This window comes from Diorhabda carinulata, chromosome 5 (assembly GCF_026250575.1).
Source record: "Diorhabda carinulata isolate Delta chromosome 5, icDioCari1.1, whole genome shotgun sequence".
Taxonomy (NCBI): Eukaryota; Metazoa; Arthropoda; class Insecta; order Coleoptera; family Chrysomelidae; genus Diorhabda; species Diorhabda carinulata.
Genome location: NC_079464.1, coordinates 27,471,747 through 27,490,110, shown reverse-complemented (window position 1 = coordinate 27,490,110; position 18,364 = coordinate 27,471,747). Strand labels below are relative to the sequence as shown.

At 33.7% G+C, this 18,364-nt stretch overlaps 1 protein-coding gene across 11 annotated transcripts in view; it reads right to left on the bottom strand.

The window, feature by feature from the left end:
- LOC130894040 (collagen alpha-1(XVIII) chain) overlaps window positions 1-18,364 on the bottom strand; it is a 577,499-nt gene that overhangs the window by 48,492 nt on the left and 510,643 nt on the right. For 10 of the 11 annotated variants that reach the window (XM_057800570.1, XM_057800569.1, XM_057800565.1 and 7 more), the window contains 2 exons: window positions 13,522-13,590; window positions 10,162-10,364 (listed from right to left, as the gene is read on the bottom strand). In XM_057800570.1, coding sequence (XP_057656553.1) covers window positions 10,162-10,364; window positions 13,522-13,590 — 272 coding nt within the window. The remainder of the gene's footprint in view (window positions 1-10,161; window positions 10,365-13,521; window positions 13,591-18,364) is intronic. The other variant, XM_057800571.1, reaches the window with a different exon arrangement.

The following is an 18,364-nucleotide window of genomic DNA, read 5'->3' as shown; positions in this document are numbered from 1 at the left end:
CAGACTTAGCCTCCTCAAATTATTTTCTGTTTCCAGACATGAAAAAATGGCTCGGGGGTAAAATATTTTGAGGAGCTTGACGATTCTTGTTATAAAAGAGTATCGAACTTTTTGAACATCGCTGGAAAAAGTGTATGGTGTGTTTTCTTTGTTGGGTCAAGTACTTCTAGGATAATCTTCGTACATATTATTGAGGTCACTATGGAAGGATTACTAAAAGAAAGAAAGGAAGTTCGAAGGAATAATCCCATTTTCGAATTTTGTCCACAGCCGCGTGTGAGACGCGACTTTTTCGGTTAAGGTTTACTATGGAATTTATTACTTGTCAATTATAAAGTTTTGAATGGGAAATGATACAATGAATAATGTATTCATATTTATTTCGTTGGATATACTAATGAATTTGGTTGATCTATATGTTTTTAAATCCATTGTATACGGCTGAGACACGTGGTTCACCGTAATTATCGAAGTAAATTACCTGTTTTAAATCAACGTCGAAAAGTTTCACTATAGAAAATTTACTCCAACTTTGAAACTCGATTTTCTGAAACAAACTACACCAAACTTGTTGGCAGGTGCTATTATCCTGTTTACGGAAAGATATTCAAAACTTACTTAGGTAACATTACTATAAACATTAGACACACAGCAATAGAGTTTGAATTTATGTCTCTTATTATTAGGTATTCACATTAGAGTTGACCTAAATTCGGTGACATTTAACTTTCTACTGAAACCTTTACTTTAAATTGTCAACAATGAACTCCGCAATGATCCGAAGTTGTAACAAGCTAACCTTTCACTTAAACTTAAAGAGTACATGAAGTTTCTGATGTCGAAGTAATGTTGTGAGACATTGTTTTACTTCTTTGAAGAATTTGGGGCAGATCCATTAATGAAATAGACAAATTTTCACGAGTACTTCATGTTTTAGTTTACAAAAATGAGTTATTTATAAATTATATATACAGGGTGTCTCACGACGAATTAAAACTGTATCTTTGTTATTTTAACGTTAAGTCAACGTAAAATTTTAGTATACTTTTATACATTATACTATTATTATATTAGAAAAATTAGATCACGCCTGCATTCCTATATATTTTAAGAAAACATTTAATATTTGGATAACGGTGAGATTTAAGTATAGGAAAGTATACATGAATTTGTTTAAATAAAAAAATTTGGGTGCTTCTATTTAAAGAAAATTTGATATTTGTGAAGTTGGATTTATTAGACTTTTTATACACACCCTGTATAAAATGAAAAACTTTTCAAAATAGATTCAAATACGTCTGACTTTGCTAAAGGCAACCGAATAGAGACTATTATCATATCTTTAAGGGTATCTTCGTAAAAAAATTATTTATAAGGGTCTGCAACGGTCAAATTTTTTACAAAATAACTCAAAGAGTAAACATTTTTCGTGAAAAGATTTTAGACAAAATTATACTAAATTTTTCGTAGATTTCAAAAATGTATTAATATATAGGGTGTTCTATTTAAAATAACAAAGTTACAGTCGACTTCCGGTAGAACCGGAAATCGGCCATCTTTGAAACTATTTTAGTTAAAAAGATCGTATCCGAAAACTTAAACGTAGAAACTTTCATGATTTTACTACAAGTATTTTGCCATATACAGATAGTTTCAACTCGTCGTGGGACACCCTGCATAAATTATAAATCCGGACTTATAAGGGAGTATAGCCAGAGATACAAAGACAGAAAATCTCAACGTGGAACGTACCCAAGTAACACACAATTGTTTTATAAATATCATATGACTAGGGTGTGAGAAATATTATGGGTTCATAAGGGTAATTTGGAATACGAATTTTGTTACATAAAATCCAATTTTCTTGAGATATCTCGAATTTCCCCCTTGTTATAAATTATTTTTCTGAACATTGAAAACTTTTTTGAAATTGTTAAATCGAAAAACCCCTTTGTGCATAATTTGGTCGCAATCGGAGACAAAAGTTTTTTTTTTCCATTTTTATACCTTTGAAATGTCGAAGTTTGTTTCAAAAGATCGAATTTAATGTCTTACAACTAGCCTTGTATAATCACGAAAAAGCGGGTATATTTTTTAATGATGTTACCTATGTTCCTATTTCGATTTTCGATTTCGATTTTCCTGTAGAAAACCGTTCCCATTTCAAAACTGTAGATATTATGAATTTTTAAGTTGTTATTTTTAAGGAAAAATTTTGTCTCAGCTTTCACCCTGTATAATACGAACATGTATGAAATTGGAAAAATGCAATGGGAATTTTGAGTAAGGTACACGTTTTGTCTATTGATTTATGCCTTAATGACATCGATATCTCTCGAAATAAAGGGCTTATTCAACTTTATACACAGGCATGTCACAAATTTTTTAAAAATTCTTCGGTTTTATGCGAAAATATTGAAAATATGGGTATGTAGTGAATGTATGTAAAAAATGTTTATATACCATTTATTGTTAGCCGGAGATTCCGAAAATCATATCAGTTATTGAATCGAAAGTATAATTTCTCGGAAAATCCAATTTTCTTGAGTGTTCCCAAATGTTCCTATCGTTATGAATTTTTTCTCTGAAAGCTGGCAGTTTTTTTAGAATCCTCATATAGAAAAACCCCTTTGTGCATAATTTGACCGATATTCGCATACACACAAGTTGCTTCCTGTTTAAGAAGATTTAAATCGTCCATACAACTATTCTCATAAAGTTTTTTAAAGAGTTTGTTAAGTTTATTATTCAAATCGATGTAGCGACTGGTCGATATTGGCATCATCATCATGAAAATCGTTTGCTCAATCTTCTGAAATGTATAGAAAATGTGCCAGTTAAAGCTTCAGTAAACATCAATATTGATGGATTAGCTTTGTAAAAAAGTTCAGAATAACTTTTATTATTCAAACTGATTGGAATATTTCATGAATCTGGAAAACCTTCCGATCCGCTTCCATTTTTACATCCTCTAATTGAAGAGGCATAGAAGATGATGGTTTAACATATAAATTAGGTGTTAATTTTAACCTTTATGTTTAATCATTGTGTTGTATTAATTGTCTTATTCGTCTTGTAATAAACCTCGGGAGAACTCGCTAGGTGAGATTTTCTCTCACCTGCAGACTTTTTTTGGTACCAAATTGGGGAAAACTAAATGTGAATTGTCTGGTGAATAAATTTGTCATGACTTATTCATAAAACCATTATGTTTTTTCAGAATTTTTTTTTGTGATTTATTTTAGGTAACTATTATTATTTTCCTAGTCCAATTATCATGGAATGTCCAGCACCCCGACATACAGGATATGAATCATTCATCATTCTGATCACGATACGGATTCTGTGCAATCGGAAGATGATGAAGTTAATTTGAAAATGATATATCTTCAAATTGTTTATGGGAAAAGACAAAACAACAGTGTGGTTACGCAATCCTCCCCGAAAAAAGTCCGTATTGCTAAGAAAAATATTGTCATTCGTCCAGTTAATTGCATTAAGCTAGAAGCCCTGACTCTATGATTGAGACTATAGTACGATACGCAAATCTTTGTTTATATCGAATGAGGAAAAATTATGAACGAACTCCAGATTGTCGACAGACTGATTTGCCGGAATTATGGGCTATTGACAGCACTGATCTGGAATGCTTTTGAGCAATTTTGTCACGGGAATGATTCCTTTTACTACTGGAGCATTTTCGATTTGATAATCTCAATGATAGAAAGACCCGCAAGCGAAAGGACAATCTAGCCTCAATCAGAGAGATTTCGAAGTTCACAACGAGTGATGCAAAGTAAGCTATCAAGTAGGGGTATAAGCGACCATCGACGAGATGCTTGAACCTTTCCTTGTACCAAGTACGGTTTAAAAATTTATGTATTTGTCGACTCACGTACTTTTTATACTAGCACTTTGGAAATTTATGCTGACAGTGAGAGTGCAAGTGAAGTGGTCAAATAAATAGCTGATCATATTTTGAATACTGGATAACTACAATAGATAATATTTTCTCATCGATACTTGGCCAAATCATTGCTGGAAAAAGGAACTACTGTGTTTGGCACAATCCGATAAAGTAAAAAATATATTTTTGGATTCCGTAAGTAATGTGTTCTAGTTTCCTACAGAACGAAACGGTCCCGGAATGCTTTGGCACTTTCTTCCTTCCATAACAATGACAAGATAGATGGGAAAACGGGAGCTTTAGCCAAGCCCGAAATAATAACATTTTATAACTTGACAAAAAGAGGTGTCGATGTTGCGGATGAAATGAAAGCCTCCTACTCAGTGGCTAGAGTATCTTGCAGACTTACTGACAATTTTATTGAAAGGAGGATGAGAGTTTGATGAAACCTCACCTTATTACCAGATCACCTGTCCAAAATATAAAACCTCAAGATCGTACTGCTATGAAAAGAATTGACATGAATACTGAAGAAACAAATACCAGTGAGGTGGGAGACAAATTCTGTGCGTTTTGTTCAAGAAACAAGACATACACAACTAAAAAACCAAAAAAGTGTGTGGTAATTGCAACACACCCATTTTTCCGTGTCATACTGTATACAGTTGCGTAAAATGTGCTGATATTGATTAGCAAAGTTTTTCTTGTAGAACAAGTTCTTGTTTGCACATTTATTACTTTTTGTACAAAAGATAAGTTCTAAGATATTAGATTTTTGTGTTTTGTAATTGTTCAACTATATTTAAACAATTTATACATTCGGATTAAAAAATTTAGTTAAATTAGTTAGTATTTAAACTATATCACATTCTTTTTGTATATAAACATCACAAAATGGAATAAAATGTTCAAATACATTAATTTACAGTAAAATTATTTAAATAAAGCACCTTGAGGGAAATTCTCACTAGCAAGTTCTGGTGAGACGGAAATTTTAGTTCTCTCGGGTTAAATTGACTATTGATTTTAATTGGAAAACACAAAACTAAAGGTGACGTTGTCAATTTGAATGAAAAATGTCATGTCATTGAAAAATTGGCAATAATGTTGATTATAGAATGACCGTATCTCAAAAAGTGTTATTTGAGTCTCCTCAAATCAAAATTTTTTATGGTTGTTGTTTTTATGTATATGATTTATAAATAATACAAATTTTATTGTCAAATTCTATTGGTGTTAGACGACAACACCGGCAAACTAAGTTTTAAGGTGTTTAATATAGTAAAGAAAACACAATAATGAGATCGCATTTGGTCGTTGACGTTGGTTAAGAGCGTTTGTAGGCGTCCGTTTTCTTCACCGGACAACGAACCATGTTTTTGTCGGATTCGCGGTGGTTTATGATTTATAATGGATGTGTGTACATGCACCGGACATCGGTCCGGCGTAAAATATACGCCGGATGCACCACCGCTACCCTTCGGCGTGACGTACACCGTGTAAGAAAGTGCGGTCATCCACGCCAGTGTATCTGTACGTGTTGTCGCTGCCGGACGTCTTGCCTGTTTGTTTCTTCTTGTACAAATAGTAGGCCAATAAGAGGTTATTTTCTAAATATAATCTCTGACTACCAGTTCAACACTATTAACTAGCGCAGTCCCGGATAACATCCACCCGGTGAAAAAATATATGTATACAAGGATAACCGTTTATTGACGGTCCGTTGTCGTGAAAAAAACGGACGTCTACAAGCGCTCTAAGGGTTATTGAGGAGTAGAAAACAACTTAGTGCATATTCTTTCACTGTAAAGTGATTCTAAGTGTGGTACAAGTAACAATTTTGGTTGATTATCATATTATTTTCACAATAATCATTTTTTTACTTGTTGAGAATTAATCAAAAAGTCATTGACATTATAAAATATTCACTTTTTTGGTAGAATAATATTAAAAGTTGAATTTGCTTACATTCAATGGGGGTTCGTCTTTCGTCTTTTTTGGAATTATCTTTTAAAGGTTTCACAATAAATTATTCTGCGCATAAACTTTAAATGTTTATCCTTGTTCAGGCCCTCGACCCACACTAGGGCACCTTAGGGGAAGATGAAATGTATTGTTTCCAACACCACTCTTCTCCTTTGGCTTCCAGGAGCCCCTATGTTTGGCATGATTTTTTGTAAGACCGAGATCCTGTCCTCTGCCTTTTTGACTGCTACTTCTACATGTTTCGAGAAGGTTAGTCTGTCATCAAAGATTACTCCCAGGCATTTTGCGTTTTTTGAACGAGAATGGTCATGGTCCCGAGATCAAGCCTCTTTTGATCGCGGTCCCATTCGTATTGCTTTCCACTATGATCGCAAGGTCGTTCACGTATGCGATCTCTTCTATACGCATACAGTTCTTTCCATGAGATAATCCTTGATAATGTTGGTGAGGTAAATCGGGGCCTCCAGATCGTACAGTCTCCAGACTTTAAGGCCCCAGTTAGCCGTGTTAAAGGCGTTCATGATATCCAACATCATCAAGACCACCCATCTCTCCTTCGATGTTTTCGCCGCACCGTGTACCTACTTTGTGGCGTCAACTGCTCAACGACCTTTTCGAAATCTATACTGCTGTTTTAATAGAGAGGAAGTTGGTCAGTCTTCTTTTAATTAAGATCTCGTGGTACTTTCCTAGACAGTCTAATAAACAAACCGGCCTATACGAGGCCGGTTAATTTGGGGGTTTCCCAGGTTTTAGAATAACCTCAAATTTGTTGTTTTTAGTTCCCTGGGAAACTCTTGCCTATGTAGTAGGTCGTTGAAGATAAGTCTCGTCAAACGCGGTTTCGTTTTCACAAGTGTCTTTATTGCCTCCGGTGGCAGACCATCGGATCCGGGGTCTTTACACTGCCTTAGGTCTTCTTCAGCGGCTAGTATCTCTTCCATTGTGAATTACGTACGTACGTACGTCCATGGCGGTTTCCTTGTTTGGGAAAAGGAGCGCCGCAGACTCCAGCCGCTGTTTTCTTAGCTTATATGGGACGATTACCTTTAATTCTTTCATAGTTATTTTATTTGTTTCCTGAGATTACCATGAAAAAAATGAAGGTCACTGCGAGAAATAGCAAGTTTCGAAATATTGATTCTCACATTGATGGAGCTATAGTCAATAAGTTGTTTTTTCGAAAATTACCGGAAAATGTAGAGAAAAAGGATGAAAACTTACTTATTGCACAATGCAAAGAAATCGATCAGAAAAAATGAGCAAAATAAAGAATAAAGTGTTTGAATTTGGCCAAAGACAAGGGAATGAATGTTATATCTCATTTGTTCCTTGAGTTTTGGAACAAGCTCTGCTTGTCGGAAAAATTCAATTTAAGATATTAGTAAAATTACATTGTTTATTTGTCAAACAAAATTTCAGCTTTGGATAACCAATAGAGACCACTTTTGACGGCACTTGCCCTATATCAATTACTTAGGGATTTTCCCTCAATATCCCGTTCACTTTGGGTCTTTTCACCCAAAAATAAGGGAGTTATAGAGATTTTAGCCGAGAGTCACGGCAAGTCTTATAGTATTAAGAGTTGTTGACGCGTAGATCTGATATTACCAATTATTGCTATTACCTCGCAAAGGGGGCATTTTTCGAAAAAATATGAGGAGACTTTTTGTGCATATTTCTACGTTCTACAAGTTCAAATACATTGTATCGAAATTTTCAACCGCTTCCACGTTATTGAAAAAATACTAATTTTCCCGTGCTTTCCGGGAGTATTCCCTAATTTCCATAGCCGTTGGCGGACACAACATTTTTTTTTCTTGAAGTAGTGTTCACAAAGTTTTCGTATACCAAAAATTATTACAATTGGTTTTTGTGTCTGGTTAAAACCCTTGGTTCATGAACTAATATACTATTTATTTAGGACAGAAGTTAGCTCAAAATCTATACCAAAAGAGGTGAAAAAAGCTACTCCTTTTCATTTCTCTTATTTTAATCAATACTCGTATATTTTTATGAGACTCTCCATTAATGTTTTTATGAATTTAACATAAAAAAATCATATTTTTTTTGCCCTTATCACTCATTTGTTCAGAGTTACCAGATAGACACTACAGATTTTTGTTATCACATAACCCTGACTCCAATAGATTTAATGACGGTAGCAATAACTAAAAGCAATTCAATTAGTGAATCGAAATCAACGATGAGAAAAAGTTTACGCCAATGAACTCGAGATCGTTGATACTTTTATCCCAGTTTATTGACACAGTTTTACGAAGATCAGAATCAGCAGGATTTTCAGAGTTAAACAATTTATTTCAACCTGAAATATATACCGTTGTCCTACTAATGAACCTTTTTTTTATTATTGGACACAAAGATAGAAAAAACACGAAAAAAATTATCAATCCAAATGAAAACCTTTTTTGCAGCGCAAGCATCAATGTTGCTTTTTGAGAATAAAATGGAAAATACATTTACAGAGACATAAAAATATTCAATAATGCCTCTATATACGCCTCTTAAACAGGTATTATGGTGGTATCTACATTGTTGTCAGATCTTTCCCATTTCCGGAAAAATAATGAACTCTGTTATTTCAAATGGATCACTCTGTATATTTTAAGCTTTTTGATATTCTAAAGAAATACTTCATAGTAATTCATTTAGGTGGCTACAATAACAAATTTGTGGTTTAATAAATTATTATTGTAGAAGTTTATTGAAATTCACAATGGATCGTTTATCTGAAAACGAACTAATTGATATTTTAAGATAATAGGACATGGTGACAGGCGTAGAAGTCAACAAAAAACGTGTAATATCTTATATCTTATATCCTAACCGAAATCCCATAACGAGATGAATTGTCAGTAAATTAGTGAAACAGTTTAACGAAACTGGTTCAGTGAAAGATTTGTCCAAATCAGGGTGCAGAAAAACTGCATCAATTGAAAACAACAACTAACGTTGGTTCAAGTGTTGTCAGATGACGATTTTGATAGATGTGAAGAGTTTGCAGACCTACTAATGGAATTGGAATGCTTCAATCAAAAGAAGCCAAATTTTTCAAGTAATTTTATGTTTTACGATGATGCTACTTTTTGTATCAAGGGAAACGTAAATCGGTATAATTGTAGATACTGGTCACGTATCGTACCAATATCCCGAAAAACCTTATGGGCTGGAATAATACGCAATAAAAGAATTGTTTCCTTTTTCATTGAGGGTAACTTAAATGGTCCGACGTATTTAGATTTATGGATTGGAAGGCGTGGTTTTATCGAATGGCTCCCGCGACCACCCGACATGAATCATCTGAATTCTAAAATCCGTAATTTTTCTACTTCACAAATGTGGATCTACTTCTAACATGACACATTTAACATTGGTCTTCAGCTGTTTTAGGTTTTCTGCACGAGATTTGGATAAATATTTCACCGCACCAGTTTCGTTAAACTTTTTACCAACTTACTGACACTAATGCTTATTACGAGATTTGTATTAACACATAAATTATTGAAGAAAATTCACATTGAACGAGTTTATTCAATCGTAGCCATATGTAAATGTACAATATTTATTGTATTTTTGGTGTAGGTATAACTCCGAAATTATGCCATTAGGGTATAATATTACATGAAAAACAGTATTCCTTGAGGACTTCTAAAAATACAAAATATGTAGGGTAATCCATTTGCAATAACAAAGTCCATTATTTTTCCGGAAAAAATAAAGATCTGACTACAATGTAGATACCACCATAATACCGGCTGACCCTTTGCTCACAAAAATTTACAAAAAGTTTCCGAGATAATTGAGGCGTTCCATATATAAAATTCACTCTGTGTTAAAGGATTAATTCATATAAAAAAGATAGAATATTTTTTTTAAATCTTACGCGTTCTTTCAACTATTTATAAATTTACTTAATCGTAACCTGTTGTCAAATGATTTATCGCCATAAGAATATAATTTATTTTGTTCTTTGAAAGAGGCATTTGACGTACTGCGATTCGAAAGCTTTGCGGAGGTAGATTCGTGTGCGAAAGCTTCCGAAGAGGTAGCAAAATTATGTAGAATGTGACGGAGACTATCTAGAAAAACTGTGAAAACTCTGTAACTCAATTATAAAATTTTTCATAGCGATATAGGGATTTATACTTAAACCACCCACGTAGTGATAAATTGATAAAATTTTCCATTCCGGGCACACAATTTACTTATCGTAATCTAGTATATTGTTAATAAATTAATAAACTCACCGCTACGTACTGCCATCCATTATTGACCCTAACCAGTAAAGCTTCTTCCTCGATAACGTATGCTAGAGTACCTACGGGACTTGCCGTTGTCATTTTGGTCATTGCAGTTTTGTTTTGGAACGTTACAGCACCTGGAACCACATGAGCTGATGCAAGTTGATGTTCAGTGGGTTGTTGTAAAGGTGGTGTAGCAGTAGCTCGTCCTGAAAACAATTGGAGCATTTGCTATTAATTTTATCATTGAATCTATCGAGGTTATTGTTATAGGAGGTTTATCCACAAAACAGGTTTCCCTTGCTTATATAAAAAATACCTGTACAGATACAAATAATTTTTTTTACCGTTTCATAGCGTGATATAAGTTTTGGTATACCTTCTTATTAGAAAGTTATCGCCTGTTTTCCCAACCATATGATAATATGTTCCTTCCCAGCTCGTCATCATCGTTGACATGCTGATCAACAAGGAAATATAGGTGTAAGTAGCTAGGAGCAAGATCTGGCCTATATTTAATGATCAAACACGTTCTAGCCAAATTCCTGTAGGAGTTTATTTGTCACGTTCACAGTTTAAGGTCCTTGATTAGATCCTTCATTGAATTGTGTTACCCATCTTCTAATCATAACATTTTATCCGTGAACCTCACCTTTTATTTGCCGATAAATTTAACTTGCTCCAACTTTCTTTTCATCTAGGAATTTTAACTTATGGTTGACATATTAAAGAATTACTACGAAGAACACGCCAGCAGGACAAAATTGAAAATGCCGTACATTTCAGTAACTTTCTGCGATCGCAGCTCTGCCGCTAAAAGAAATGGATACGAAACTTACATTGTGGATATACCTCGTAATATTTCACGGTCATTTGTTGTTTTTTTATATCGTTAGATTTGGAATTTTATTTATACCACATATTTCTGGGAAAAACACTAGAATATTTTTTATGAAAGCGAATTTTATACGTTTATTATTAAATTGATGTTGACGTAAAATTGTTATGGAGTTAATTGGATGATGCAATGAAACCTTCAAAGTCTCAAATTCCACATTTTACCAAAACCAATGCCTATTCAACTTTTTTCTGGATTTTTTTTTATTAAAAAATACCTACTGGTTGTCTTCGAGTTTGTTTTTCCTTGTGGCTATTCATGCCTCTTTTCCAATACTTTACGAATCCATCCAAAATTTTCATTTTGTGATTTCTTCACTGATTTTCCAGATTTTTAAGATCATTTTCTAGAAAAACGTACTGTTTCAATCTAACAAAACAACGTTTTGCTATGGATATTGGCCAATTCTAAATGGATTCACCAATAAAAAAAATTCGATTTTTTCGATTTTTTTCAAACTTTGAGGTATCATTCTATATTCATTTTGAAGAAATATGGCCACTTTCATTTTTCCGTTAAACGTTTTTTGAACCCTGTGGCGCCATGTGGAAGTCTACGTTGTGAATACGCCATTTAAGTATTTCAAGTGGTAACTTATTTCAAATGGCAGCCATTATGGCCCAAATTGACCTATCGAGATACATTTTCAACAATCTATTTTTAAGTCTATACACTTTTTTAGCGATATTCTAGCCTTTCAGCCATATGAAATAATATTTGCCGTCCCTCTTCTCAAAATAGGCGTTTACGAATGTAATAACGTCCTTGACTCCACTCTTACAAGTGAAACTTTAAAGTTAGGAAACGAGAAATTTGCTGGGGGCCTGATCTAGTGGATATGAGTACCAAAGGTGTATTGCCCTAATGCAAAACTATTTCTGTTTCTCTCAAATGTGGTTGTTTTTCTGCAACTCTTTACTTTTCCTATCAATAAAATCATCTTTTTCGGATCAGTTAAGCCTTTTATGATCAACTATTTTTTTGTTTCAGGAGTGCAGCCATAAAACGGTTTGAACCTCTTCGATAAGGCCTGGTAAATGTTTATTCGAATGCGCTTTTGGTACAAAGTGAACAAAACTCAACACGCATGCATAATTCTTCAGTCAATACACAGTGAATGCTTCCTTCTGATATGCCAATAGGCTTTTCTATCTCTCTAGCCTCAATCCGATGGTCGTCTAGTAGCATTTGGTGAGCTTTTCCGATTATATCAATCCAAGCTGTTACGACCACGGTCGCAAATGTTGCTGACTATCCAACACCCTGTCTTTAGTTCCTCTTTCAATCATAGCTGAATGTATAAACAAATTTCTGACTGTAGTTAACACAGAGACAATCCGGGGCAAATTGAAGACCTACCATTGTTCTCTAAAAGTATTTTCACTTTCCTTTGTATATTTTACTGTCTCTTTAAATCCAATCACTATACATTGATCTTATTAAAATTACATTACTAACCTCAAACAAATATTCAGAATTCATTAATTCTGAACCTGTTTTCTAACGAGAATGAGAATTATTAAAAACGTGATATATTTACACATAGTCCTAAAACTGTAAGTGAACTGAATTTTCCACTCTATTTCCTAATACAATGGAAGCCTCAAACAACAAAATTTAATTTTTGCACGACAACACTTCACAAAAAAACAACGAACTCATAGACCAGTCGATAGAACACATTTTAAATTATTAATATTAAGTTGAATATATTACGGATCAGAATTTTTTTCATTTGTTTTATGTCAATAGCAGGCACAAGAAGGAAAACCTCATTATACTCGAGTAGTTCGAGTGGTTTCTGCCGTGAGGAGATGCCGGTGCCTTGGTAGCTGATTCCACAGGTTAACAGCTGATAAATTGACGTCCTGGGCATCTACAGGCGTACACGGCGGTCATGAGTCACGTGTGCCTGTCGAGTAGGTCTTGTTGGTGCTGCTCTAGGTGGGATTATGACACACAACACTAGATCGCCTATAAGTTGAATTTATTTGTTCTCCACTGTATTGAGTCGAGTATCTTCTGTTCGATCCTGACTTTCTATGAATATATAGATATCTGTCTCAACACGCACACGCCGACAGATATCGTGAATTGTTTGTCTGGATTGTCTTGTCTTACCGTGTTTAACCGTAAATGATTTCGTCTGATATTGATTTTGTTGATAAAACTTGGCAATTATTTTATGTCAATCGTTTAGATTTTAGATTTTCCATACTTGAAACTAAACTTCTAACAAAGACGTAATGTTAATACTCGGAACATTTCACAACTGCCAAATTACAAGAAACAATTGATAACATTATTAGTCAATGCCTATTTCACTTTATAAGTTGTCTAAGAATGTATGGATTTTTTGCCCCTATACCCTTATTACAAACAAAGTGTAGTTTTAACTAATTATATTCATCGACTGATCTACAAAATTAACAATGAACAGTTGACTAACATGAAAAATATTTTCCTACCTTGCTTCAAATCCCTCAGCTCTTTCAATTCCCTCAGAGCTTTAAGTTCTTCGAAGCTGGTTTTCGTTCCTTCGTGCAGCAAGTAAAATATAATTAAATATTCACTAATTCCATTTCAGTTGATATTTCTTGTTTATAAATATGGTTTTTAGAAGGTTGTGAACCTTGTATGTAACACACAAACATAACAAAATTAGTTATCAAATATTATTCAATATGATCGTAAATTTAACATTTAAGTATAAATTTGAAGGCTCTTCAAACTAGAAGATATGTGTACTTTTCTTTGTATAAAGTTATGTATTATTATAAGTAACAGCTACCATTCCAATAGTCGAGTCTTTTTTCTTAGTTTAGTTCAGTGTTTTTCAATCTTTTTGATTTCGCGACCCCTTTACAAGTTGAATAATTCTGGTGACCCCCTTGTGTCATAGAAACATTAAGAAATAATATAATTTAATTAAAAGATTACGTTAATGACTTTTTCTATTTTGATACATTTATCTATTTATATTCAGATCTACTCTACAAGCCGCAAGAGTTGAAAGTAGGTACAAAGTAAGTTGGTAAAGCTACGCGCGATTTAATTTAGATGCCAACTCACGCGAACTAAACCACATACAATTGTCGGAAATCTTATTTTGCCAGCAGCTCTTGATATGGTTGAAATTATGGTCAATAAGCAGGAGGCAAACAAGTTGAAAAACATACCACTTTCTGATAATATAATTTCACGCAGAATAAATGATATGGCCAATGATATTCAAGAACACGTAATCGGAAAATTGAAGCCAACATTTTGCTATGCAGTTTGACGAATCTACAGATGTTTCAGATTGTGCTCAGTTTGTAGTATTTGCGCTTTGAAACAGTACAAACACTTCTGGTCAGTGTTTGTACGATATGTTTTTAGAAAGCACTTGCGACTACGATATTGATTGGAAAAAATTTATCGCTATTTGTAGCGATGGCGCTAAAGCTATGACTAGCGAAAATAGCGGACTCGTTGCAAAATTAAAATCGATAATGCCAAACAACCTGGACTCACTGTTTTCTTCATCGACAGGCTCTAGCTGCTAAGGTAGTACCTTCTGATTTAAATGACGCGCTCAAGGAGGTAATAAAAATTCTATCAAAGGTAAAGCCTTGCACACCCGGCTATTTAGAATCGTTTGTGAAGATATGGGCTCCCTTCATCAAAATCTCCTTTATTACACAGACGCCAGGTGGCTATCCAAAGGAAAGGTATTGACAAGAGTTCTAAAACTGAGAGCTTAATTGTTAATGTTCTTACAAGATGCAAAATCTGAATATGCTAATCGTCTTTGTACCCTATTTGGTTTTTGAAATTAGCATTTTTGGCAGATCTTTGAGCAAGCACCTTCACGGTCGAGTAAAAAATATTTTAACAGCTGAAGATAAAGTCAAAGCATTTCACGCAAAACTTCGTTTGTGGTCATCCTCTCTGCAAAACAATATATTTGAGTCTTTTCCATGTGTTCAGAAGATTGTTGAAGATAACGCATCAAACCAAAGTCTTGTAGTAAGGGCTCACTTTCCTTGCCCGATAAAGAGCTTGCATAATTTACAAGAGAAACTTTAAAAATACTCTCCAGACTTGCACTCTGAAGCTGACAATTGGCGTAGATCGAACCACACAGCGCGTCATTGTAAAATTAAAATGATTCTTCCGAATATACCTCCTTTGGGAAAATTGGTCGTACTTCTAAAGTATACATTAGGATTCTGCTCCGGAAATTTATAAGACATTTTCAGTCATATCTACAATGGGCTTGTTACATTTCACATCATTATATGGATTATATAATTATTTATAGTCAGTTTTGATATATAGTCACTGCGAGAATTGAGAAAAATTAATTTTTTACTCCAACTAGCATCGATTTATATACATAAACTGTTTCTTTTTCGGGAAAACGGAATTAATAGAATTGATAGCTATTTTCAACATAGAAATTAGTGTAGAAGCTCCTTCTCACTCAAATCTGTTCAATCAAGTCATTATTTCCTCAGTTTTTTTTTTTCGGAATACCTTTTATTCCACTTTTTACCCCACTGAACACGACAGGAGTTCGTGAAAATGATTTTGGTTTATAAAGGAATTATGAAGTGATTTTCATGCAATTATAAAATTTTATGCCTCGTTTCGAACAGTTTCTTCATTATTTTCTTGTAATTCATTATAAAATTTCTTTCTCATCTAATTTCGAACGTTATAAGCGTTATAAGTAAAATTCCAAACTTTATTCATTCTGTGGAATACAAAATATATGTGTATTTTCCTGGTGCCCTCTCAGCTACAACCTATTAAAGTTTTAGAAATTTATTGCAAATCGAATAAGACCAAACTTATATAATAAACTTTCTTATATGTTGCTAGAATCATTTTATATCCACTTTGAGGTTATTTACAACAAAAGTTTCACAAACTCGATCTTGCGGGTAAGAATTATCAAAGTGGATATTTTATAATATACTTTTCTCTTCTTTTATGTTATTTTTTCGATTATCCTCAGACGTCGTTTAAATATTATGCTTCGCTAAAGGCTTGTCAACAATGTATCTTTTATTAGCAGTTTCATGCGTTATCCAATCAAATAATTTTCGTGTCGAGCAACTTGTGGTGATCAAATACATACATTTACCCCGAAGAAAATTCACAAAGATTGATGGATACATTAGGTGAATCTGATTTGATGTACAATCGCTACAACATGATGTAGGAGAGGGTGGCGTATCAGTTAAGCAGAGATGGTCGTTGGGGTAACCTGCTTTTACGAGGTGCCACCAAAGATATCAATTAATACACATAATCAATGTAATCCTTTTTTTTTCGATTCTACTTAGAGTACTAAGAATTTCTGACTTGCTAAAGCGCAAAATAAAAAAAGGGAATACTCCATTCAGGTTATTAAGTAATGAATGCAGAGCTTCCATTGAAGTCAAGTCCCAAGTCTTACATTTTTTTTTATTTTCTCGATTGGTTATGCAGTTGACATTAAACTAATGTATAAGAATATGAAGAAACTGTTCTGTATTGTATACTAAGGGATAAATTTCCGGCGTTTTTGACATATTACGTAGCCCGCAAGAGGGTTATACCAAATCTACTGCTAACCTAACCAAATCAGATATATGAAAGGAAAAGTTCGTAACATATACATTCCGACTCGCATTAATAATAAACAAACAAAATCCATTATTTCACCCATGTTTGCAACATTATAATGTATCAAAATCATTGCTGGTAGGCAACGATCGCCAAATGGGAGACATAGTCTATTGAAATCATAAATTTTTTAATGCATAGGGGATGTTTTGGGAAATTTAGAAGCGAGTTTGTGGGGTTGTAGCCCTTGGAAAAAATCTATCAACTTGAAAAAGAAGTAAAACATAACAATGGAACTAGCCACTGTGGGAAATTGTTTTTTTAGAAAATTTAATTCTCTACAAATTTGTTTTCATGATTTACTTCCGTGAAATTGAAAAGTTAATGACAAAAATATTATAGAAAAACGATAATTACAATTTTATGAAACGAGGACAAATTTGTAGAGAGTTGAATTTCCTACCAAAAACAACGTGATAAGATTATATAATGACTTAAATCTCACAGGAAAATAGGATAATATGACAATTCCGTCTAAAAAATCATAAGCATTGTACGGAAATTAGAACTAGAAAGTCAAATAATACAACAGAGAATGAAATACAAACACTTTGGAATTGACATAAACAGTTATGGAGATGTAGAAGACGAAGTAAGAGGAGGATAAGTAGATAAAGCAAATAAGGTAGTAGGATCTCTTCAGAAGGTAGTACGACAAAACAAGTACCTGAGATGAGAAACAGTTGCTCCACGTTACAAAACAACAATTAGATCTATAATAACCTATACATCAGAAATAGGAACCCAAGCATCAAAAACTAAATAACTCTTGGAGACCACATAATTATTGCTCAAACGGATCTCAAAATAACTTTACAGAAGTGAGAAACAACTGGAAACATGGATTATGTCAACATATAAGTAAAATGACAGACGTAGACATGAAGTAGCGGTCGACTACGGAAGAAGTGGTATGACAGCCTAGAACCAGGATAACGGAAGATATCGAAGAAGAAACAGGTGTTAGACCTATTATGGAAGAAAGTGGAAGATATTTTACCTCTTTATATTTTTGGTTTGGCATATTCCTCAATTTCAAACTCCATTTAAATATTTGGCTAAATATTTCCACTATATTAACTTCCTCATTCTTTGATCTCGGCTCCATACCGTCCATATTATATGAGTTGATCAAGTTTGGGGTAATTTGCAAGCATGTATTCTTCTCCTGATTCTTAAACTGCTCTTATTTGCGAAAATATAGCCATACTGAAGTTTTCATTATTTTAAAACATTGCTACAAACGACAGACTAACATTTTGTTGCAAGATGATTTCTTTATTTCTGTAATTGTCTGTTTATTTCAGAAAGGTATAGAGTAATAAAATCTGATTAGGTATGCAAAGGGACCACAGAGTGACTTAACGAATATTTAAGCCACTTTCATAGTTTGGCATTGATTTAATTGTAAATTTCTTTTTATCAAGTGCAGGTAGTACCACCCGGGTTGGGGTCAATATATGGGTTCAGCCTATTGTTATTCATTCACAAACACTGAAAATAGTGTGCCAAAGGCGTGCCGGTAGGATACTCCTAAAAAGGAAAGTTGAATCTTAATTAGGGTTGGAATTAGGCACTATTAGAAGGTTAAACGGTACCTGTTAAATGCAAAAGTTAACTGTATAATCTACTACCTAAGTAATCCCTACACAA